The sequence below is a fragment of the Benincasa hispida genome, chromosome 8, assembly GCF_027475165.1.
Source record: "Benincasa hispida cultivar pf3 chromosome 8, pf3_genome.v1.1, whole genome shotgun sequence".
In the NCBI taxonomy this organism is placed as follows: Eukaryota; Viridiplantae; Streptophyta; class Magnoliopsida; order Cucurbitales; family Cucurbitaceae; genus Benincasa; species Benincasa hispida.
In genome coordinates, this window is record NC_143485.1 from 60,084,037 (window position 1) to 60,109,373 (window position 25,337).

A 25,337-nucleotide genomic window follows, 5' to 3' on the forward strand; every position below is an offset into this window, starting at 1 on the left:
TTATTTAGAGAAAACGCCAACTTTTTTTTTTAAAAAAGTACAAAAGAAGCATCAATTTGATTCTTCAAAATAATTGGTCAACTTGCAGTCAATCCAAAAATATATATATATGTAAGAGATCAAAGAAAGAAAGAGTTTTTACCGTATGTAATTTTGTATCCATAATTTATGTGTGCAATAAATACCACAATTATATATCTGAGCATAATTTAATTGAGATAAAATATGTGTTATCAACTACGATGTCAAAGTTTCAAATTTTTAGGATCAAACTAAAAAAACTTTTTTTTCTTTAAGTTGTACTTACTTTTATTTATTTATTATTATTAACAAATTTTGAACTGAGCATTTCCAAATACTACCAAATAGTTGATGGTTTTTTTAAAAAAGAATTTCCTTTTTTTTTTTCTTTTTTACAAAGGTAGTATAATATATCTTCATTTTTTCGTCTCATCATCAAGAACAAGTAAGATGTGCATTTAATTTCTTTTTTTAAAGATCATTTCACATCTTTAATGAGGATTTAAATATAGTTTCCATTAATATTTAATAGCATAGAATCATTAATCACATCATTTTTCTCTTGAATTCATTGATATATATACGTGTTATATTCGAATTTTTAACCCCTTAATTTGAGAGTATATATACTTTATGCTAGTTGAACTACATAATATTAATAGAAATGAAAACAATTTATAATATTTTAGGACTAAAAAAATTTATTGACATTTTAACTTGAATAATTAAATAAATATAATTAAAATTCCTTACAATGAAGGTAATAGAGATGAAGATAAGGAACTGCCTCACGTAAAGGACTTACTTCCAAATTGAGATACCTAGCAATTTATTTTCGTTCATCAGCCATATATTTCTTTAAAAATGGTATAGATAATAGTTTCAATATAATTAGACCTTGCAACTACAATTAATAGATAATTATGAAACTTATTTAATAAAAACAATATATATATATATATATGTGATTAAAAGTAAAATAAATCAGAGTAGAATATTGCTTAACACCCACACATGACATTATTGAAATCAAATATTGGATTAATGGGGAGCTATGGAATTAAAGTTGAAAGAAGAATATTGGATTTAAATGGCCTGACTTATATGCGTATCATTTCCTACTAACTATTCTTTTTTCCTAAGTTTCTATATTTATCCTTCAGCATTTAAATCTTACATATATGTCACATCGTGCTTATTTTTAGATGTTACTTTTGATTTTTTTTTTTATGGATATTTTTGAAAATCTATTAAAATAATAATTTTTTTTCAAGGAGAATAGTTAAGACATAGATTCCTAAGTTTGAAGGTTGTTTTTCTCTCAAGGAACTATGACTCTGCATAGATGTCAATAGAAGATTCATTACCAATATGTCATTTGCTTCGTGGCTAGCTTCATTCCTCAATGAATTTCTATCCCACTCGACGTTATGAGACGGTAAGGTCTTCTTCTAGTCAAATTAGTAAGTATAACTCAATGGTACGGAACCCAACATGAGATGGTATATCCCCACATCCTATATCATCTCAGTGTTTGCAGATCCATTATCCTATCTCACTGATTTTAATTGTTTGTGGGCCTATTTTCGGAATGTGTTTTGTATCTCACCGTCATTTTTCTTCCACGTATCGTATATCATCTCAATATTTGAACATACTCGTTCATATTCGATTAGAATTCCCCAGATATTAAAACTCTCAAAACATCAGAACTTCCCACATCTTATATCATTTCAGCGCCCCAAATAGACTTTAATTGATACACCCTCGTAAAATTGAAGGTTCAAATTCTAAAACCCTCGTTTGAACCACGAAAAAGTATTATTTATTAGATTGAGGATTATTAGGTGCCACTAATGGGAAAAAAGAATTGAATGGAGATTGATGATAATGATGAACTGTGGTTGTGTCATGTCATTTATTTATAGGAAGGGATACAAAATAAAAACTGGAGTACTGCTCACTCAGGAGAGGCTTTAGAAGGTTTACTATGGGGTTATGATGTCAGAATTCGTCATCAATTAATGCTTCAATAGTGTATTAATTTTAGCTCCAAAACTTTCATTACTAACAAGTTTCAGTACCAAATATTCTACCACAATAATCACACCCTTCTCAACATTTTTTTTTCTTTTTTTCTTTCTTTCTTTTTTTTTTTTTTTTTGTACTACAATGACAATCAACCTAACTTTTTATTTCATTAATAAAATCTACTCTACTTTTGATGCATTTACAGGAATATCACAATACAAATACATATTTTAAAAAAGAACAAGAATTTGAAATTTTACCAAAAAAAAGGCAAAATTAAAATTCAACCCAACTTTAAATGTAACACATCACATGCACAATAGTAAAAAATAGTTATATTTTTTATTAAATACCATTTTGATCCTATATTTTGGGACAAATCTCATATGGGATATTGTAGTGTCAAATATTCACATTTATTCATTGCGCTTTCAATGAATCTTAAATTAGTTTTATTGAACTTTTATTAATTTGGTAAAATCATAATATTAATTTTAATATAATAGAAGTTTCCAAAAGATATGGAGGGAAGACTAATATATATATATAATAAGAATTTTAGCAAATTTGTTGTGAAACACGTGATCTGACTTTTTCTAATTATTTATTTGTCCCTCAATCTGATCTGTAGTACATATGATGTAATTGTTGAAGACCGAGTTATTAACATTTATATATACATTAAGTTATTAGTTTGAATCTGATTAAATAAAAACCAACAAATAAATATATTTTTGTATTTAAACTAATAATTTTCCTAATTTTTCTTCCCCAAATATCTCTCTTCGAATATCTCTCCGAGTTTAACTAATATATTTTTTCAATACAGAGCCAATTCCAATAGACTTATTGGAGGGTCCCATTGGCGTGCATCAAGTAGGAATTGAACCTACGAATTCGCCAATTATGAGTTGGGTGCTTTAACCATTCAGCCATGGATGCTTAGTGGGGATCCTCGTACATGGTGAATAACCAAATTCTAATTGAAATGAAATCTTTAGGATAAATCAATGCAATTTAGGAGGACTCAATGAAAGGACATCAATTCAAATCCTAGATTTTCGAATTGAGAGAGATCAAGAATTCTCACTATTTCTTAGATTCATGGACCCAATTCAATTGAGGGGATCTTTCATTCACATTTTTTCCATCAAGAACGTTTTATAAAACTCTTAGACTCCCGAATTTGGAGTATCCTACTTTCACGCAATTCACAGGGTTCAACAAGCAATCGATATTTCACGATCAAAGGTGTAGTACTATTTGTAGTAGCGGTCTATTAACAATCGAAAGATGGTCGAAAGAAAAAATCTCTATTTGACAGGATTTCTTCCTATACCTATGAATTTCATTGGACCCAGAAATGATACATTGGAAGAATCTTTTGGCTTTTCCAATATCAATAGTTTGATTGTTTCGCTCCTGTATCTTCCAAAAAGAAAAAAGATCTCTGAGAACTGTTTCCTGGATCCGAAAGAGAGTACTTGGGTTCTCCCAATAACTAAAAAGTGTATCCTGCCTGAATCTAACTGGGGTTCGCGGTGGTGGAGGAACTGGATAGGAAAAAAGAGGGATTCCAGTTGTAAGATATCTAATGAAACCTTCGCTGGAATTGAGATCTCATTCAAAGAGAAAGATATCAAATATCTGGAGTTTCTTTTTGTATATTATATGGATGATTAGATCCGCAAGGACCATGATTGGGAATTGTTTGATCGCCTTTCTCCGAGGAAGAGGCGAAACATAATCAACTTGAATTCGGGACAGCTATTCGAAATCTTAGTGAAAGACTGGATTTGTTATCTCATATTTGCTTTTCGTGAAAAAATACCAATTGAAGTGGAGGGCTTCTTCAAACAACAAGAAGTGAGTCAACTATTCAATCAAATGAGATTGAGCATGTTTCCCAATACAATCAAATAGAAAGCCCCAAGGACGCCATATTCTAGGAGCCCAAACTATGTGATTGAATAAATCCTCCTCTATCTGTTGCAGGTCGAGGACTCCTTCTCCTTCCACTTCTTCAAACTCTGATTCGTATTGTTCATAGAGAAATCTCTTATCAACGATAGAACAAGATTCATTTTGTATCATATCTAAGGGATTCCTGGGTTCAGGCCGAAGAAGCAATGTCACTCAATCATTATCAAATCGACTGCAATATTTTTCTGTCAGTGAGGATCCCAACAGAGTGCCTTCTACCTCTAATAGGCCATGAACTAGATCAGAATCATTCTCAACGAGTCCATAAGAAGTGATCCCATTTTTTTCATCGGGTCCGGATAGAGACCAAAGGTCTTAAATGACAGATCCGGCAGAACAACCAAAAGATAAAGAAGTATCGTTAATTTCTTCATGCTCGTTCTAAGTTCGAAGTACCATTTGTACAAATAAGAACCCCCTTCGTTACATGATTTCTTCTTCATATAGATACATATAGGATCTATGGAGTAATTACTTAGAAGTGCATTTTGTGCAACAACCCTTCCTATCTGATAGAAAAGGATCCCATGATCCTGAACCGATCTTACTTGGGATCACAAATCCCAAGTTTGTCTATGAAGAGTAGATCTAATTATATTAGTGTCTATAATTGATTTCTTCTGCGTAATACTAATCGATAGGGCCTCATTGGTAAGTGCTACAAGATCTCGTACATTGGAACCCATGATTATGGAACCGAATTCATTAGTATGAAACATTTTTTTTTTCCAAGTGAAATCCCCTAGTATATGAAAAGAGTGAAAAAATGCTTTCATTGTTGTGGAATAAGAAGCCTTCGTATTTTAATGCATGTATTTAATTTATTTGGAGCTATTAGAGCGGGATCCACTTTTTGGGGAATATGGGTCGAAGAAATAACAAGAATATTTCTAGTGGAACATCTTTCACAATTCCTGGAAAGATAGTTCACTAATAGACCAAGGGATAAGTAATTCGACTCATTCACATCCAGATCATGAATGTTTGGAATCCATATTATGCAAGGAGATATTGCTTTTACTAATTCGAATTGAAGGGTGATATAAAATCGATGTAGTTCCAGTATCATATCCATAGTTAGCGCATTCATCATAGTTAGAAGCTCCAGCTCCGTATCAAGGTCACGGTCGATATCATCACTATCATCAATATCGCCACTATCATCAATATCGTCACTATCATCAATAAGAAAACCCGTAGGCTTGTTATCCAGGAACTTGTTCAGAAATACTGTAATGAAAAAGATAGGAGTTTGTCGCTAGGTATTTGACCAAATAGGATCGTCCAGTTCCTATAGAACCTATCACTAAAATACCCCTAGAGGGGGATAGGGCTAAGTGGAGCGAAAAGGGTTTTCTATAAGATGGGAAATGAAAACTATTAGCCCCACACGAGGTTTGTGAATAAGTGATTGTCTGATAATGAGCAAGGAATGTCCATCTTTCTGCTAAACAGGATGTATTGAACTCATAATTCATTAGATACTTTTTATGAATGTCAACTAAGTATCGTAAGTAAATTAATCCCGGTTGTTCAATCATTTGATAACCAGAGTCATTCTTTGATAAATGATCACTATGAGTCAGACTCAATAGAATTTGATCAATCCTTTTTTCTGTCGTTAAGGTAGAGAACTGAACCAAGAATTCTCTTTCTTTATCATCAATCGAATCACTGTTCGAGATCTAGGATCCTATTTTATCATCAATCCAATCCCAATCACTGTTCACATTTTTTCTTTTTCTTATCAATGAATATATCTCTTTACTTGTATGACTTAGATGTCTCGTATTTCTCGAAAAAGCGATTCGATTGATGGGATTTGGTATGATACTTATGAGATCAATGAGATTGATATTCCAATCTTTCTTCTTCGAACGTATTGATTTGACCCCATAAGCGGGACCGCCACCCTATAGCAGTTGTCACCAGAAGCAGAACCCCATATTTCTTCTAAAGAATCTCCTAATTGTTCCAGAGCAACTAGAAAGAGATTCTTTAACCAGAAAGAATTCAGTTCAGATGTGGGATACCTATCCAGAAGTTTTCGCAACTCAATCATGTATGATAGAATCATCAAAGATTTGACCTTTTCGAACTTTGTCTATAACTCACTATAGGCTCAAGAAACAAAGAGAAGATGTGTACGAACGAGATATACAACAACAAGAAGAAGGAAAAAGGATTGACCCTCCGAACATTTGGCGATCTTAGATGTGTCGATATCGATGGTGACTCATTATTTCGATGAATCATTTCTTTGGACAGAAGAAGATTATGTAAACACTTAATCGAAATCTCACTTATCAGATTCCATTGTGGAAGACACAATTTTTTCTGAAGAATTCGCCATGATATACCTGATCCATGCATAATATCATTAAAAATGGATACAAATTTTTGGCTGTTACTTAGTATCGGCAATAGGTCTGAAAAAGTATCTAAAAATAGAAAATTTAGATATTTGTACCCTGTCGAAGTAAGGAACCATGGCATATATGTTTGGAATAGATTCCATTTTGAGAGAGTTGAAAAAGCACTATCTCGTTGAAAGGTCTATACATCTACCCTTTCTCAAGGCATTTCTTGATCCGTTGTTGAGCGGACCTTACCGCAGATGAATCCATTTTGTTTTTTCATTCTCAATTATAAATGAAACTTCTAGAAAAAATTATAGTGAGAACGTTTGGACAAATAAGATTCATGCTATCTTTCTTAATACTAATTACCCACAAATTGAAGATAAAATTGAGTCAGAAGATCGAATAAAATCTTTAAACTTTTTATTCGATGCAGTTATAACTCCTTACAATGCTAAAACAAGTCGTCAAAACTCGATTAGAATAAGAGAAATCAGTAAAAAAGTTCTTCGATAGTCATACACATTAATCGACGAGTTAGAACAAGAGGAAGGAGAAAACGAGGAAAGTCTGGCGGAAGATCATGAAATTCGTTCAAGAAAAGCCAAACGTGTCGTAATTTTTTCTTATGATATAGAAACTAGCGATACTTATACTAATACCAAAGATACTTATACTAATACTAGCGATACTTATACTAATACTAGCGATACTTATATTAATACCAAAGATACTAATAATCCTGATCAAACAGACGAAGTTGCTTTGATACGGTATTCCCAACAATCGGATTTTCGTCGAGACATAATCAAAGGCTCTATGCGTGCTCAACGACGTAAAACAGTTACTTTGAAACTGTTTCAAGCAAATGTACATTCTTATCTTTTTGTTGACAGACTAGACAAATCCTTTTTTTTTCTTTTGATATTCCTATTCCTGGCTTAACGAAAAGACTTTTTAGACCTTGAATATGGACAAACACATAATTGACAATTTCGGATAATAAAGAAGAAAAGACAAGCGAAAAGCAGCAAAGAGAGGCGTACATAAGAGAAAACCAGAAAAGAGAGGAAAACGAACGTATAGAAATAGTAGAAGCCTGGGATAACATTCTATTTGCTCAATTAATAAGAGATTTTTTTTTAGTAACTCAATCAATTCTTAGAAAATATATTATCTTACCTTCATTGATAATAGCTAAAAATCTTATCCGTATGCTATTATTTCAATTTCCTGAATGGTCCGAGGATTTTCAAAATTGGAATAAAGAAATGCATGTAAAGTGCACCTATAATGGTGTTCAATTATTAGAAAAAGAATTTCCAAAAAATTGGTTAACGAACGGTATTCAAATAAAGATCTTATTTCCTTTTCGTTTGAAACCGTGGCACACATCTAGGTTACAATCCCCTAATAAAGATTCAAGAAAAACGAAAGGAAAAAAAATGAAAATGATTTTTATTTTTTAACAGTTTGGGGAATGGAAGCTGAACTGCCTTTTGGTTCTCCCCGAAGACAACATTCGTTTTTTGAACTCATTTTCATAAAAGAACTCGAAAAAAAAAATGAAAAACTGGAAAAAGAAGTGTTTTCAAATTAGATTATAGATTATAACCTTGAAGTCACGGGTTCAAATCCTGTCTCCGCAAAATTTTTGTGTCTAAAAAATTGAGGTTTGATCTTGGTAACTATTAATATTAGCTTTTTTTCTTTCCAGATGGGTGGAAAAGAAGGGGAGGATAGAACCACTATACTATCACGGTCAACTATATAATTTATCCTATTAAATGAAAAACATTAACCCATTATCCTCATCCTCGGCAGATAGCAGGAATCGAACCCGCATCTTCTCCTTGTCAAGGAGAAATTTTACCATTCAACTATATCCGCATTTTTTTTTATCTACAATGTATAGTATACATCAGTGCAGAGCTAGCTTATTATACTAGGCTATTAATACTAGGTTAGAGTATACTAGGCTATTTTTATCTAATTTATATATAGATTTAACCAATTATATATATATTATATAATATATTTTATATAAAGGTATATAAAGGATATTTTATACTATACTATTTCTTTTTCTAATTTTTTTAATTAATCTTTATAATGAAATTAAGATAATTATCTATTTTTTTTCTATATAATTATATATAATATATAGTTTCTCTATTATCAATATCTAAGTATTATTATATACTTTAAGATATATTCTTTTTATGTAAATTATGTGAGATATATTAAATTTTGACAAAACAAGCAAGAGACCCCTCCCTCTAATTTCTTTATTTGAAATTTTCATTTTTAGGACTTATATTGCATTTTAATGTGTCTCACGATTCGAAAGAATTAGGGGAGGGTCGTTTCATTTTTGTATCGAGAACGAAGAGGTTCAAGAGATAAGAGAATTAAGGAAACCCACCAGAAAGACTAATGCAATCCATAATGATATATCGAAAAATACAACGACATTGCTCGTATTTATGGTCTTGATGAAGTAATGGCAGGTGAATTAGTAGAATTTGAAGAGGGTACTATAGGCATAGCTCTAAATTTAGAATCAAATAATGTTGGTGTTGTATTAATGGGTGATGGTTTGCTGATATAGGAGGGAAGTTTTGTAAAAGCAACGGGAAGAATTGCTCAGATACCAGTAAGCGGGGCTTATTTAGGTCGTGTTATAAATGCCCTGGCTAAACCTATTGATGGCCGAGGTGAAATTTCATCTTCTGACTCTTGGTTAATTGAATCCCCCGCTCCTGGTATTATTTCGAGACGTTCTGTATACGAGCCTCTTCAAACAGGACTTATTGCTATTGATTCGATGATTCCTATCGGACGTGGTCAGCGAGAATTAATTATTGGGGACAGGCAGACCGATAAAACTGCAGTAGCCACGGATACGATTCTCAATCAACAAGGGCAAAATGTAATATCTCTCTTCGAATATCTCTCCGAGTTTTAACTAATATATTTTTTTCATTTAAACAAATCGTCCATCTCGACTTTTCTCCCCAAATATCAACAATATCTCTTATGTTCTCTTTTCTTTGTAGATTTAGTTTTATCTAACTAGTTTTTTTCTTCTTTTCATTACAAGATTCAATGTTTATTTAAATCTTTTTTTTTCATTTATTTATACATATGGTTATTTATTTATTTTCATCTTTTTCCAATGTATTCGTTCGTATTTTTATCATGTTTTATTTCATATTATATTAATATGAAGTTATGAGATTTAACTAATATATACACATATAGTTGTAGTTGTAGTGTGAAGTTATAAGGGTTTTAACCATAATTTTTCATGATTCCTAATTATAACGCTATAAACAAATTATTCAATATGGAGATCCTAGCAAGGCTGCCGGAGACATCACATATAATTTGATTATATTAATTTAATTATGTTATTAGGGTGCGAAATATCGGTCTATTTAATTTATGCATTTTATATAGTTTAATGTGCACGTGATGTATGGTTAAATTATATGATTTATATGTTGCATATTGTATGTCATATAGATTTAAAATCCCACGATAAATTAATACATCATATTTAAATATAAATGTTATATCTAAAATTCAGGTTATTCCTGAAGTATGCACATGCATGATGTATCATATAGTATGCATCTTCCTAAAACTCTACTAATATTATGATTGGGTAATTAGCTAATATATATTTATAAATACAGTGTAATAGTAATATAAGGTTACTAGATTTAACTAATTTACCTTTACACATATAGTGTAATTATAATGTAAAGTTATGAGGTTTTATGTAACATCTCCAACGTTTCAACAATAGCTATTTTCAATCAATTCAAATTTAATTATGAATTTTGTATTTCTTATTTATTTTCGGAATAAGTGTGGGTCTGATAAAATCAAATTTGGATTAATTTGACCTTAATAGATGTCAAAGATTTAATAAATTAAATTTATAATAGATTAAATTAAAATATTTTAGTTTTTAAAATTTTGAAGGTAAGTTTCATAATTTTGGAAGTTTAATGTATTTATTTTAATTTTAGATTTTTTAGAATCAAAATTGAGTTTATTGGAAAAGATTATCTTATAAAATATACGAGAAGACATTGATATATTTGGAACTTAGGATGAAAAAGAAAAACTTTTTAATTATTTTTATTATTATATATAAACATATTTAGATAAGTTTTTTAGGTTAAAATAACATACAAAAAATAAAAGAAAATTTTAAAAAATGGAGAAAAAAACATCCTAGATGTCTAACAGCAACACAAAGCCCTCCCCCCTCCCCACTTCTCCTCGCGAGCCGCGGCCTTATTTCCCTCCTTCGCATAAAGAGCAACTTCCCTGTCATTCTGCTCGATTATAGTCCACCACACGTCATCGACTACGTCACGCTGTTGTTTTTGTTGAGACCGTTCCCGTTGTGGAAGTTATTTTGATAAGTGTCATAGATCTTCCTATCTCATTCACTCTCATTTTCTCATTTCCTCTCTCACTTTTCAGATCTTTTACCACCGCTATTTACCAGACACCGTCACTACTGTCATCGTGTGGTCGTAAGCGGAAGTTTAGGTGAGTATTAAGAATATATATTTTTTTGTAGGTTTTTGTTAAAATTTTGATTTTTCTATGATATGATTGACTTCAATTAAATTAAGGATTGTTTTGAAGTTTGGTGGTAATTTTGGCTACTATCTAACAAAAGGTGTTTAAAGACGTCTGATTTAAATGTAACACAATATTATAGTGTATTTGCATGATAATACGATGTACGTATGATTTTATCAAATTTAGAAGTGAGGGTAATTTGAATATTAGCTAATTAGTATTTTTTTTAATTTTAAAAATTGTTTTGCCATTTTTACGATTTTGAAATTTTTTTGTTATTTTTTCAAATGAAACTTTAAAACTTTCTATTTATTACATCAATCCTATTTTTACTTGAAAATACCAGTTTAAGTATTTCAAAAATCATTTTGAACTTGCTGTCCATAAGAAAATTTTTTACCATCTTTTTTCTGTGAGAAGGAAAAGTTTGACATTTAGCACCTACAGTCGAGCAGTAATGTATGGTTTTGTACCACGCAGGTTAATTTCATAGATTTAGCTTCATTTAGCACGAAGAAACTGCTTACACATCTCGAAAATTAAAGTATACCGGTTAAAAGTTCGTGGATGGGCATGATAAGTGTTTGGCTTTTATACCTGTCCTTCAATAACGAGTCTCATTGCTATTGCAAAATAATGTCCAGAGAAGCATTAGATGAAAATGAAATCCAAGTAAGAATACGAATCCTTGAAGAAAAACATTTGAGAGCTACAAAATTGCAACAGGGCTATACAATTGTAAACAAAAGAAAAGGAAAAGGAAAACTGTTAATTGACAAATTAAAGTTCTAAGTAAAAAAATCTCCCATTAATTATAAACATTTTGGTAAAAAATGTTCAACAACAAATCACTCACTCACATGTTTGGGTTTACGAAGTACTTAGTCAAGTAATTGAGGCAAAAAGAACCCAATCTTACACCGTCGCTTGACACAAAGCACTTAAAAGCACTTCTAAGTTTCTATTTTCTATGAATAAAAGAAAAATATACTTTTGGAATTAGACAAGAAATAGTACTGGTACTGAACTTCTGCACATTTATAATTACATATTCTTTAAAGAACAATACTTGCTTTAGCACCGGTGTGTAGGAGCTCCTATTAACTTTACCATATGTAGTTGCTTAAAAATGTTATAGGATTAATAGATACAAAAAAAAATGACTAATAAAATTACCACATTGAAAAGGTCAATTGGAACTCAAGTTGACCGATGTATAAGACAATACTTATCTTCCCCCAAAAAGAGTCTCCCTTGTCGAGGAATTAGTTAGATTGAGAGGTTTGAACTCGAGATAGACGCCTTTTTCTGTATCTCCAAGCTACTTGAATACGCATTGCCGCTAGGTACCTCCAGTAGGGTGATTCGTACCTGCCAAATTTCATGTTAGGTCGTACAATCGGAATCTGTGAATGAGGTCGACTTCTTAAACATACGTTGTCTTTCTGATGTAAGAAGAATAGGGGTTAATTGGGTAATTAGGTAATATTCTAGGTTAATTCCCTTTTTACCCCACCTCTAATAAAATTCTATAAATAGGAACCTCCCTCTTGTATGAACACATTATTTATTCTAATAAAAGATCAACAATCTTGATTTTTGGAAAAAAAAAATTTCATCTCCTTTAGGCTACATCAATTTGGTATCAGATAGATGACCAATGTTGATTGCCACCAGTAGAAGACCGGGAAACTCTTGGCAACGTCAACCACAAGAGGTAGCTTCATGAGTTGTGCTTGTGCCAAACAACACACATCTAATTAAGGAGAACCCCTTGAAATTCCAAGAACCGAAGATTTATTAAGATTTTACAAGAATGGACTATTATCGATCAAGGAGGACGTCCAAGAAAAAAAATCAGCCGTAGGTATATGCAAGAAAATCAAATTTACTTCCGAAAACAACGCTGAAATTCTGACTCAAGTGATTCAGAAGAAAAATTCCAATATACTAATTTTGTCCATGCTCGATTTTCTCAAAGAACCTATCGTTATCCACATTGGAAATTTGATGCTAGTGATTCTAGTGACTCTGATGATGTTTCTAAGGCAGTTTGGGGCGGAATAAGAAGGCAACAATATTGAAAAAGGGCCCAACGATCCAATCAAACACATTTTCCAAGAAATCAACGTAAAGATTGGGAGTTAGATGAATTAAAGAATCATCAAGAATGGATTTTTACAACCCAAGAAGAATGTTTAAGACTCAAAATTATTCTTTTGGTAAAGAAACATGATCAAGAAAGGTTGATTCAAAAAACTAATGGATGAGTCCTATACCCACTACACGAGATTGAGGCATATCCAAGAATCCAACAAAATGATTGCTTTGATCCCATAGCATTGGAGCAAATAAAGAAAACAACAAAAGAAATCCGACGTTCATTAGGGAAAATGACTTAACATATGATCAACTATCAATTCATTTGCAAGAGTTCAAGAATAGATTGATTTCATATACCAAAGAAAAAACAAAAGAATCACAATTGGAAAATTTTAAAATAGAAAATCTTGAAGATAAAATTGAAGAAAAACAAGAATTTAAAGAGGTTGATTTGGAAATAGTCACAAGTGAAGAACAAAAATTCAATGAAAAAGATGGAAGAGAAGTATCGAATGCCGAGCAAGAATCAGACAAGAACAACGACGCATTGATTGCGGTGGAAATGGATCACCAAATTGTCGAAGAACTTGAAGCAAATAATAAAGAAGACGTGATTCTTGAACAATTCTCTTTAGAAGGTGATTTTTTAATGATTGGTACTTTGAATATGACTTTGAATGAGCTTAAAGGAAACATCTTTTTTGGGTTTATGGCCGATGGAAAAGTTTATCTTTTGATGGTATATTGGATTTTTTTCTTGAATTTATCCCTTTGATCATAATATTTTTGTTCAAAATGTAGGAGGTCGGTTTGGTCACACTCCGTTGAACAAGTTCATTTCATTCCTTGTTTACTTCATAAATTTTTTCTTTTTAAAACTCGAGGACAAATTTTTTTTTTCTTTTTTTCGGAGAGGTAGAATGATGTGAGAAGAATAGAATTAATTGGAGGTAATATTCTAGGTTAATTCCCTTTTTACCCCCACTTGTAATAAAACTTTATAAATAGAAATCTTCCCCTTTTGTAATTCATTCTAATAAAAGATCAACAATCTTAATTCTTGGAGAGAATTCTCCTTTTATCTCCTTTAGGCTTCACCATTTTCAGATTAAATTATTTTCACATTCGGAGTAAAGGCACTTGAAAATTCAGCTCGCTGCTGTAAAACATTTTCCACATTAAGGTTTTGAGTTTGAGGCTTAACAATTGAATCGGATGATTTAATGCAGAGCCTATGGCTCATAATCATATTTGGGACAATTTGTAAGGTTCGACTTAATGAGTGAGGCACACACAACCTTAAGAGACAGAAAACTAATCGAACAAATAAAACAAATAAACAAGGAATAATTGTCTGGAGAAGATTATTGGATGGGAACAAAAACGAGGAACATTTGAAGCCTATCCAAACAAAAGTCAGTTACTAAAAGTAGATACTCAAAAAACCTGAAATTTATAGAGATTACCTTATGGCTCCTTGAACACGTGGATTTCGCAAGAATCTGGAAAACATACTAGTCACTTCTTCGAGGTCTGCAGCCCGGAGAGAAAACGCTTCAACATTACTTAAGCATTTTACTGTCCGGTTGCTGACCAATCTTGGTGCTGGAACTTGATGCCGCTTCATATCTGTAAGTAAATCATATATTTCAGTAAAACTGTGCCTATCGCCTTCGATCTTAAACCTCTTACAATGAAGCAATTGAAAGTTGAAAACTATGACTATGAGAACAGGCCCATCAATGCAAGCTTGAAACAGGCATTGAGAGTACAAATACCTTTGTTTATGGAGGAATGCTCAAGACACCATGTTAGAAGTTCCTCACCGCAGACATCTCCTTCAGATAAGGGAACCACAATCCCATTTCCATCTACACGGCTCTCCATTTTCCCCCGTACGATGAAAACCATCTTCTCAATGATATCTCCTGCAGAAAAAACCTCACTTCCTTCTATGTATGTCTTTTGTCGCAATCTCTCACGTATTGCATCTAAAATAGGCTCATAGTCCATCAGTGCAAAAATGCGAACCTGAGTCAAATTTACCACAAAAAGTACATTGTCATATCAGTTCAAATCTGCAGTCCATTATAGTATTAATATTCCCGGTGCCAATGAAGTTTCGATAGACAACAAATATGCAACATGTGAAATAGTATTTGAATGTAAAAAACTGGGTATCAACTGTTCGTGTGGATTAAAAACAAGATATTGTCTAAGAAAAAGCTGGAAGAGAAATCATGTAGAAGTTATTCTCACCCCTACCTCCTATGATTCCTGTTAAAAGATAGAAATAGAAGACACAGATTTATGTGGAAAACCCTAAAATAGGGAGAAAAAACCATGATAGAGAGTCTCCTTTTTATTATTTTTAACATAATATGAAAGATACACGAGGATTCTTATTTATAGGCTCCAACAAGCCTTAATACAAAAAAAGGAAAGAAAATTAGGGTAAGGTAACTTACTATCATACCCCCAGGATTATAAACAAACACCTAAGTTCCTTAGTTTCAACACTCCCCCTCAAGTTTGGGTGTAAATGTAAATCAGACCCAACTTTCTAATACGAGTCAAATTTTTGTCTGAGTAATCCTTTAGTTAGAACATCAACAACTTGTTGATTTGATGGAATATATAGAGTACAGATACTGCCATTGTCCAGTTTCTCTTTTATGAAGTGTCTGTCAATCTCCAAATGTTTCGTACGATCATGTTGTATTGGATTATTGACTATGCTTATAGCTGCTTTATTATCATAATAGAGTTTCATCGGTAAGCACCATCTTGATGAAGATGAGACAATACTTTCTTCAACTAAATTTCTTCACAGATTCCCAAACTCATAGCTCTATATTTAGCCTCAGCACTGCTTCTAGCAACAACACTTTGCTTCTTACTTCTCCAAGTGACCAGGTTACCCCACACAAAGGTACAGTATCCCGAGGTAGACTTTCTGTCAATAACTGATCCTGCATAGTTAGAGTTGGTATAGGCCACAATGCATTTTCTGTCGGTTTTTCTGAACATTAGACCTTTACCAGGAATGCTTTTCAAATATCTTAGAATTCAATTAGCTTCCATATGTTCATAAGGTGCTTGCATAAATTGACTGACTACGTTAACATCATAGGAAATGTCTGGTCTGGTATGTGATAAGTAAATTAGCTTTCCCACTAGACCCCGATACCTCTCTTTATCAACGGGAACTTTGTTAACAGAATCTCCCTGTTTAGCATTGAATTCTATATGAGTGTCAGCATACATCTAGTCATACCTGTTTCCTTTGAAAGGTCAAGAGTGTATTTTCGTTGTGAGACAGAAATCCCTTCTCTTGATTTGGCCACTTCCATTCCAAAGAAATACTTTAGTTTTCCGAGGTCTTTAATTTCAAACTTGTCTACCATTTTCTTTTTCAGTCTGGTGATCTCAACAATATCATCTCCTGACAAGACAATATCATCCACATATACGATTAGGACAACAATTTTTCAGACACTAACCTTTTTGTGAACAATGTATGATCAGTGTCCATGAGTGAACCCTTGGGACTTAATAAAGGTAGTAAACCTGTCAAACCAAGCTCTTGGGGATTCTTTCAAACCATACAAAGACTTTTTAAGTTAGCATGATCAAACTGAGCTTCAAAACCTGGAGGAGGGCTCATATACACCTCTTTTTCTAATTCACCATTTAGAAAAGCATTTTTCACATCAAGTTGGTGGAGAGACCAATCTTTATTTACTGCAACAGAGGAACCTGAATCGTGTTTAACTTCACTACTAGAGAGAGTTTCTGAATAGTCTACCCCATAGGTTCGAGTAAACCCTTTCGCTACAAGTCTGACCTTGTACCTGTCTAGAGTTCCATCAAATTTATACTTCAGAGTAAATACCCACTTGCACCCGACTCTTTTGTGCCATTTTGGGAAAGCAACAAGGTCCCACATATTATTTTTTTCAAGAGCTCTCATTTCTTCCATAACGGCAGTCTTCCACTCAGGAATTTCCATAACTATCTGTATGTTTTTTTGGCATTGTCGTTGTGTCAAGATTGACAGTGAAAGCCCCGAACTCAGAAGACATATTACTGTAAGATAGAAAGTTATATAGGATACTTGGTGCACCTTTCTCAAGGCAATAGGCATGTCAAGAAAAACATCATGATCCCCAGTTTTGCCTGACTTCTCATCTGCTATCCCACTTGTAGTAGGATTTTGATCACATCTTTCAGTTTGAGATAGAGTCTCACTCTCTTATGTTCCTGTTGTAATCTCATCACTATCAGCTACCCTGATATTTTATGGAACTAAGACATCAGTCCTATCATTCTCAGTTATACCAACAATATCATCCTCAACACACAAGTTGTTATTGTCAGGGACACATTCAATAGTACCTTGAGCTTATGTCGGTTCAGATTCATGGACCAAAACCAGCGGAACTACATCTCCCCACAAATAAGATGAGTTGCAGTAAGAACTACATCTCCCCACAAATAAGATGGAAGAGAAATAGACAGCATGAGAGACTGAGCAACCTCGAGAAGATGACAAATTTTCCTTTAAGCCACCCCATTGGGGATGGCAACGGGGTCGGGCCAGGCCGGGGATACACTCCCCATCCCCGTCCCTACTCCATTCCTTGTTTTGGGGGGTTGGGGTCGAGGTCGGGGATTCGGGTCCCCGCTTTTTATTTTATTATTTAAAATTAACTAAAATTAATATTTATATTGAAATTATAAATTTTATATAATAAATTAGTATTATTGTTACATATATTTGTTTAAATTAACAATTAAAAAAGTATTTTAATGTTTTTTCATTATAAAATTTATTACATTAGAAAATTAATTTATTTTTTTTTAAAAAAAAAACAGAAATAGTAGCTTGAAGCTACTATTTTAGTAGTTTATATATATACACATATATAATAATTAAAATTAGAAAAAAAAATTACAGCTAAAAGTAGTTTTTATAGCTACTGTTTTAGTTTTTTTCTTCTAATTATTATTATTATTATTATTATTATTATTATATTATATATGTTAATAATTAAAAAAAGGGGACCCCTTCCCGATCGGGGACCCGATTTAAATCCCCGGTTTGACCCCCATACCGGGTCAAACTAGGGATTCCCTGCCCCGATCGAGTTGGGGACCTGCGGGGACCCGACCCCGCGGGGAATTTTGCCATCCCTACACCCCATTCTGTTGAGGGGTATAGGAACACGAACTTTGATGAATGATGCCTTTAGAAGATAAAAATTCATGAAGGGTATTATTGAGAAATTCATGACCATTGTCACTTCGAAGAATAGCAATTTTGGTATTGAACTAAGTCTCAATAGTGGTTGTTGAAATATTGAAGAAACCTCTGATTTTTCAGTGAGTAGAAAGACCCACATAAGACGGGTATGATCATCGATAAAGGTCACAAACCACCGCTTTTCTGAAGAAGTGGTAATACTAGAGGGCCCTAGACATCACTATGAATAAGAGTAAAGGGCTGAGAAGGTTTGTAAGGTTGAGAAAGAAAGGTCCTATGTTATTATGCACGAATGCACACATCACAAGACAAAGAAGAGACATCAACTTTATTGAATAAATGAGGAAATAAAAATTTCATATATTGGAAATTTGGATGACCAAGACGAAAATGCCACAACATACAATCTTTTTCTAAAGTTGAAAAATAAGAAAACAAACTAGTCCTGTAGTTGTTCCTAGAAGAAGCATCACCATCAAAGAAGTAGTCCCCTATTGTGCTGGGCAGCATCAATCATTCTCCCCGAGCTCAAGTCCTAAAAGAAAATATTATCCAGTGAGAAGGCAACTTGACAATTGAGATCTCTGGTTATCTTACTAATAGATGAGAGATTGTAAGATATTTTAGGTACATGCAACACATTCTGTAAAGTTAAACCATAGAAGGGAGAAATATGATCCTTGCCCGTAATAGGAGCAAAAGACCCATCTGCAATTTTGATCTTTACATTACCAGCACACAGAAGATACGATAAAAAGTTATCAGAAAACCCAATTAAATGATCTGTAGCCCTTGAATCAAGTTCCATTGTTTATTGTCATTTATACTTGGGAGATTTAAGGATTGTGATGTACCTGATTGAGCTATTGCTCCAAGGGAAGAGATAGCATAGTCATATTGACAATTGATCTGAGGTTGTAGCTGAGAAGTACTTGCAGATTCACTCACAAGAGCCCGACCATGATTGGGCTTGTCATTCGGATGGCGTCGTCTACCATTCGATGGTCTACCATGAAATTTCCAGCACCATTCCTTTGCATGCCAGGGTTTCTTGCAATGTTACACACTGGAGTCTATTTCCCATCTTGCTTGTCACCATCATTACTAGATAATTTTGCACTAAAAGCAGCTGTATCAGTAACAGACACGATTGTGATGCTCATGGCACAGGATCTGTCTTCCTCAAGGCGAACCTCATAACACATTTCCATAAGAGAGGGTATAGGTCTTTGTCCCAGTATACGATCTCATACTGCATCGAATTTGGAGTTCAAACCAACAAGGAAATCATACACGATCTACTTCCTCAATTTTGGAATACTGAACACCCCCACAAGGACAATCCTAGATAATTTCACGACACAAGTCCATCTCCTGCCAGATTAGGGACAGTTTATTAAAGTACGAAGTGACATCCATCGTCTCCTATTTGCACTCGTGAACTTGTTTACGCAGAGTGTAAAGACGAGATGCATTCTGCATCTTAGAATATAATTTCTGAACTGCATCCCAGATATCTCGAGCAGTTGCAGCATACAACAATGATTTCCCTATCTGAGGCTCCATACTATGAATCAGCAGTGATCGTAGCAAGGAGTCTTCTCCTTTCCAAATGCGCTCTTGAGGGTCCCCTGGTCTAGGTATCTCACTAGTTTGATACCCAAACCTGTGACGACCCTCAAGAGCCATTTTAATGGACTATGACCAGGAGAAATAATTCTAGTCATTTAACTTTTCTCCTGCAATTAAGCCTATGGAATTTCCCATAGATCCAGACAAATAGTTTGCAGTAGTTAAGGCAGGGAAAGAGGTCACCGGATTCTCTGGATACATAGGTAGACCGGAAGGAACGTCTGAATTCAATACACTTGAATTTAAGTTTGTGGAAGTGCCTAAGGCTACCCCAACAACAACAATTTGTTGTTGAAAACTCGCTTGAAGATTAGCCAACTGTTGTTGAACCATTATCGGAGATAGACCCATTGATCCTTGGTGTTCATAGCTCTGCGGCGCAGGAAAAAGAAATCCCAGTGGCGGCAGGTATGCGGCTGGCGGCTGTTTAGGAGTTGGACCGTAGCTCGTAGTCGGTACATCATATGCGGTTGATGACTTGCCTCTGTGGTGGGTGGAAGACTCAACAGCAACGGCTTCAGATTCCGGCGAATGGATGAAGCGGCTACCGGTGGCAACACCAAAATCAACAACGGCGGCATTGGGGAAGAAAGCGGCCGCACTAGGGTTTCCAATCGGATGCTGCGGTGGACATATATGCAGGGATTGAAGATACCAGTCAACGGCGGCTTGGATAGCAGTGGCGACGACTACGGTTGGAGGTTCCATAAGTGGCGGTGGCAAAAGCAAGGGTGGTGAAGACCTAATGTTATCTTGCACCAATTGGTTTTCGCCGACAACAACTTGGGTTTCATCACCATGCTCTAATACCGTGTTAAAAGATAGAAATAGAAGACACAAGTTTTATGTGGAAAATCCTAAAATGAAAAAACCACGATAGAGTCTCCTTTTTATTATTTTTAACATAATATGAAAGATATACGAGGGTTCTTATTTATAGGCTCCAACAAGCCTTAATACAAAAAAAGGAAAGAAAATTAGAGTAAGATAAATTACAATCATACCCCTGGGACTATAAACAATCACGTAAGTCCCTTAGTTTCAACAATTATCACAGTGTTTCATTACTGAATACATTTGAGATAGTTTTCATGACGTTTTATAAGAGTTCTGGAAGTATATTTTCACCAAGAAAAACTGGAAGAGAAATCATGTAATTTGCAGTGGACTATTTGGCTTAGTCGGGGATGAGTAATCAGCTACAGGCCTTTTGCATTGAATACATGATTTAAGAAAAGCATTATTACTATGAGACAAGAAATTTGCACGAACTTGTATTTCGATACCAAGCACTTGCTTTCTTTGAAATCTAAGAATGCTGAGTCTTTGGATGTTCCTTCTTTCACTAGACCGTAATTATAGATGAAGTTTTTTCTTCTAACTTGCTACTTTTTTCGTTTGAGGGATGTTGCCTTCTCCCAATTAATAAATGGTTTCTTTTGTTGAGAATATATCAGCGATTAAATTAATCATTTGCTATTAATTTTAACTTTTAGTTCTGGAAGTTCAAAAGTAAAGTTCAAGTTAAGCTTTTAAATGATTTTTACATTTTAGTAAAGAATTATATTGATAAATAATATTCTTGTTATCAATAAATATAAAAAAACCCACCTTGTTGACAAATCTAAAGAGATGTCGTCTTATGTTTCTTTGTAGGTCCTCAGGCAAATTTTCGAAAATCCTCTCTTCATTAACGCCCCTTGTAGAAGCCCAGTTGTATCTTTCAGCCTGTCGTACTTGCCTATAAAAAATGAGGGTCAATTTGAAACAATGCTAGGATGTGCGATATCATAACTCATTAGTCATGAAGAATTAACTTCCACCACACACACAAGCACAAGGGGTTTTTTGTGCACATGGCTCTGGAATATCTGATCAACGTTTAAGAGATCACAATACTTGAGAAAACAGAAATGGAGGCAACATGTTGCAACATTAAGATAATTACAATGACTATTTTTCTGAGTCAGGATAAGAATAATAAACTTGGCATGTTAAAAAATGCATATCGAATTCACTCAAACATTGAATAGTCAAATTTTCTACCAAAAAAAAAAAAAAACCCTCCACGCATCTAACTTTTTAAATAGGCAGAAGTGTCCTAGAAACTTAATTAATAATAAGACCAGGTAGGAAACTGTATAATTTAATTAAGACAAGGAATTTATTACAACAGGAATTATATACCATCCTCAATTATTAAAATGATAAAGTGACTGCACCTTCTTAAATTATGTGGTAAGCGACGATGCTCCATCCACTGCTCAACATCACGACGTCTTAGTGACATTTCTAACCTCCTGGAAAGAATTAAAAAAAGAATTGGTTCTGTTAATTGCTAATATGTGTAAAGTTCTTAATACCCGAGGCAAAAGCAAGAAGTTTAGATTTGGAGGTAAGAGAGAGAGAGAGAGAGAAGTCTGACTTTGGTTGTGAACAGTAAACATGGATAATCTAAAGAAAAATAAATGCTAAAGATTTCTTATTTTTAAATCCATTATCTGTTTCATTCACAAGAAGTTGGCTATTAAGTTTGATCTCTATTCCTACGTATGTATACTCTACAATACTAATATAAAAAGAATTTTACTAATAAATAACTGTCATTATGAGTTTGAGTACAAACAGCAGGATCCAAAGGAGACATTCTCATCTTTCCTCTCAAATTGCGTATGTCACCTAAGTTGTTAGGAGTGCAAACAACTAACACCACAAGGATTTTCATGTAATATCTGGCTTGAGAGGAACTTAGAGCGTTCGAATATAAGTGCAGGGGCTTTTCCGATTTCATGAATTTGGCTTCAAATGGCTTCTTTGAGGCAAGATTGGGGAAATCTTTCATAATTCTTCTTCTTCAATAATTAATACTAGTTAGAGGCCATTTCTAAACCTCCTTGAACGTCCATGAGGATTCCTTGAGCCCTTTTTAGCATTTTGATGTTTAAGTTTTTTATGATTAAAAAAATCTATCTTGGCCATCTTCTCTACTATTCAATAGAGACAATAATCATATAGTTAACTAATTGTTTTAGGTGATATGAGATTGATATGATAGTTATATGAAATCCGGTAATTGCTGTTGACTTAATCCAGCAAGGTGCAAACCTTCATAGGTTTAGGCTACTTACTTTTACTGTTTCCATCCTACCCAACTTTGAACTCTTACATCCTTCCTTGATAATTCTAAATATTCAGAAAAACAGCCTTACAGCCAATTCTTACCTTCTTCCAAGAGCCTGGAGAAAGTTCTGCATGTTCCCGATGAGAAGAGCAAACAGCAATAGGCCAAGCCCAATAATAGCCATAGTGAAAAGGACTTCATAGACATAATAGCTTGGGACTTGGTTCCCAGCCAGAGTACTGATTTGCTGCATACACAATTGAAACCACAAATGTTAAGGGGTCGTACCTTTATTCATTTTTAAGATTACATTAAAAAGGTTCGAATTTAAAATATAGCCCCCCCGAGTCATTAGCTGATAAATCTTAATTGCTAGCTCATCTTATACAGCTGAGCAGGATAAACTCATGGTGACAACAGGAGGCAATGGTTAGATAGAGAATAGTGAATAATGGTATCGTCCAAGGATTCGGGGCCTTTGATGAAAAACGATATAGAATTGGGGAGAAAGGAAGTACCACTAGATCACTTGCCAAGAAGAGTACATTTGATTATTGATAATCGAGAAAGGAAATATTTCTAGATTGCTTGTCAAGGAGAGTAGCTTTGACTGTAAATAATTGAGGTATCTCTTTCCAGAGGCTTGCTGTGAAATTTATGATGTAATACACTTTTGCATAGAGATCATAAATATGAAATAATAGAAAAAATAGACAATAAACCTAAAAGACAGAAAATTTATTGGGGCTATGGAGTCTAGTTATCAAATAGGCTCGTATCAAATCCAAACTGAAGTCCAGTCAAATCCTAAAGGACATGGGTGCTGCAAGGCTGAACCAAGAAGCACCAAAATAAAAATTCCCACATAGTGAGGCAGGGATGAAAAATGCCCTCTCCACCCCTGATTCATTCCCTGTCCTTGTTAGAAACTGTGGTTTAAAATTTTAGAATAGAGTCACGGATTCCCAGCAGAAAATTTTGGGAGGAACAGGTGTAAGACCTGAAATTCAATTCATATCTAATCTGTGAGTTCTAAAAAAGGTTGAATATAACAAGGATCTATTTGACACATAATTGAAAGTCCATGGATTAACAAACAATCTTGCAAGTTCACTAAACTTCCAATTTAACATTTCAATAACTATAGTAATGAAAAGCTTACAATATAATGATTTAATTAAAGCGGTAATACTAATTATGCTGATGTGACATTTAAAATTTACGTTAACCTCCAACAAGTAGCCTGCTCACCATTAAAAACGAGGGGGGAAAAGTCCTTTCACCTAAACTCTCTAGAGATATTACATAATCACTGTTAACTCATGAGCATCCCTATCGTTTGCAAGTACTCTGTTCAACCCATATACAGACAACTAGAGGAAAATAAATTAATATCATGGAGCGTAACATGTGCATTATCATGTTACATTCAAATAAACTAAAGACAATCAACAAATGGGTTGCACATCCCCATTTTTCAAAGGAATTTTTTAAACTAGTTACAATCATCTAAAGGCATATAATAGAGTACGAATGAGCACGAAGATATGGAATATGTATGAAGCCAGGTTATATATACAAGGAAATCAATAATGCAAATAAAATCTGGATAACCCCCACTGTTCATTGTTCAATAAGATATGGGCACCACGACTTGCAACTTCAAGATGCTGAATGATTTCATAAGGTCAGATTCAAAGAGAATATGTTCATTATTCATTGATGAATCAAACAGAATTCAAAGTATTATAATCAATGTCAAAATTCCAAGGCCAAAATATAGTGAGATATACCTGGAATCCCCAAAATAATGAGTAAGTATATCTCGTGATTATACTATTTTCTGTAGTAAGATTTACAGCCTGAAGGTAGATTCCATAATCAAAACCTTCTTTGGCAAAACATGCTGAAGCATTCTCATTATTTATCCATGAATCCCTCTGTGAATTTGGAATCAGACTCCCAGCTTCATCCCCATGCCCACAATCTATATATTCCAAGCAGCTCAGATTTTTAGTGTCAACGCAGACCTTTCGGAAACATCGATTCACCCCCTGGGATAGCAACATAGAATTATTCAGGACATAAAGGAATAATCATTAGATTTTAAGGAATTTTCAAAGATTATGATGCCATCTCTTGTTATTAACGTTCCTCTATATTTGTTTCCAATCATCCCAATACAAGTGTCTGGTTATTAGATCATTTCCAG

The 25,337-nt window shown here is 33.7% G+C and overlaps 1 protein-coding gene and 1 non-coding gene across 3 annotated transcripts in view; both read right to left on the bottom strand.

Moving 5' to 3' along the window:
- Positions 1–8,214: 8,214 nt before the first annotated feature.
- Positions 8,215–8,285, bottom strand: TRNAV-GAC (transfer RNA valine (anticodon GAC)). The gene has a single exon. It is a non-coding gene; the product is annotated as a tRNA-Val (tRNA).
- A 3,717-nt stretch (positions 8,286–12,002) lies between these two features.
- LOC120082679 (putative cyclic nucleotide-gated ion channel 20, chloroplastic) overlaps positions 12,003–25,337 on the bottom strand; it is a 40,214-nt gene continuing 26,879 nt past the window's right edge. For both annotated transcript variants that reach the window (XM_039037949.2, XM_039037948.2), the window contains 7 exons: positions 24,919–25,179; positions 23,227–23,372; positions 22,227–22,304; positions 21,616–21,745; positions 14,885–15,137; positions 14,573–14,735; positions 12,003–12,374 (listed from right to left, as the gene is read on the bottom strand). In XM_039037949.2, the coding sequence (XP_038893877.1) occupies positions 12,269–12,374; positions 14,573–14,735; positions 14,885–15,137; positions 21,616–21,745; positions 22,227–22,304; positions 23,227–23,372; positions 24,919–25,179 (1,137 nt within the window). In that variant the 3' untranslated portion in view covers positions 12,003–12,268. The remainder of the gene's footprint in view (positions 12,375–14,572; positions 14,736–14,884; positions 15,138–21,615; positions 21,746–22,226; positions 22,305–23,226; positions 23,373–24,918; positions 25,180–25,337) is intronic.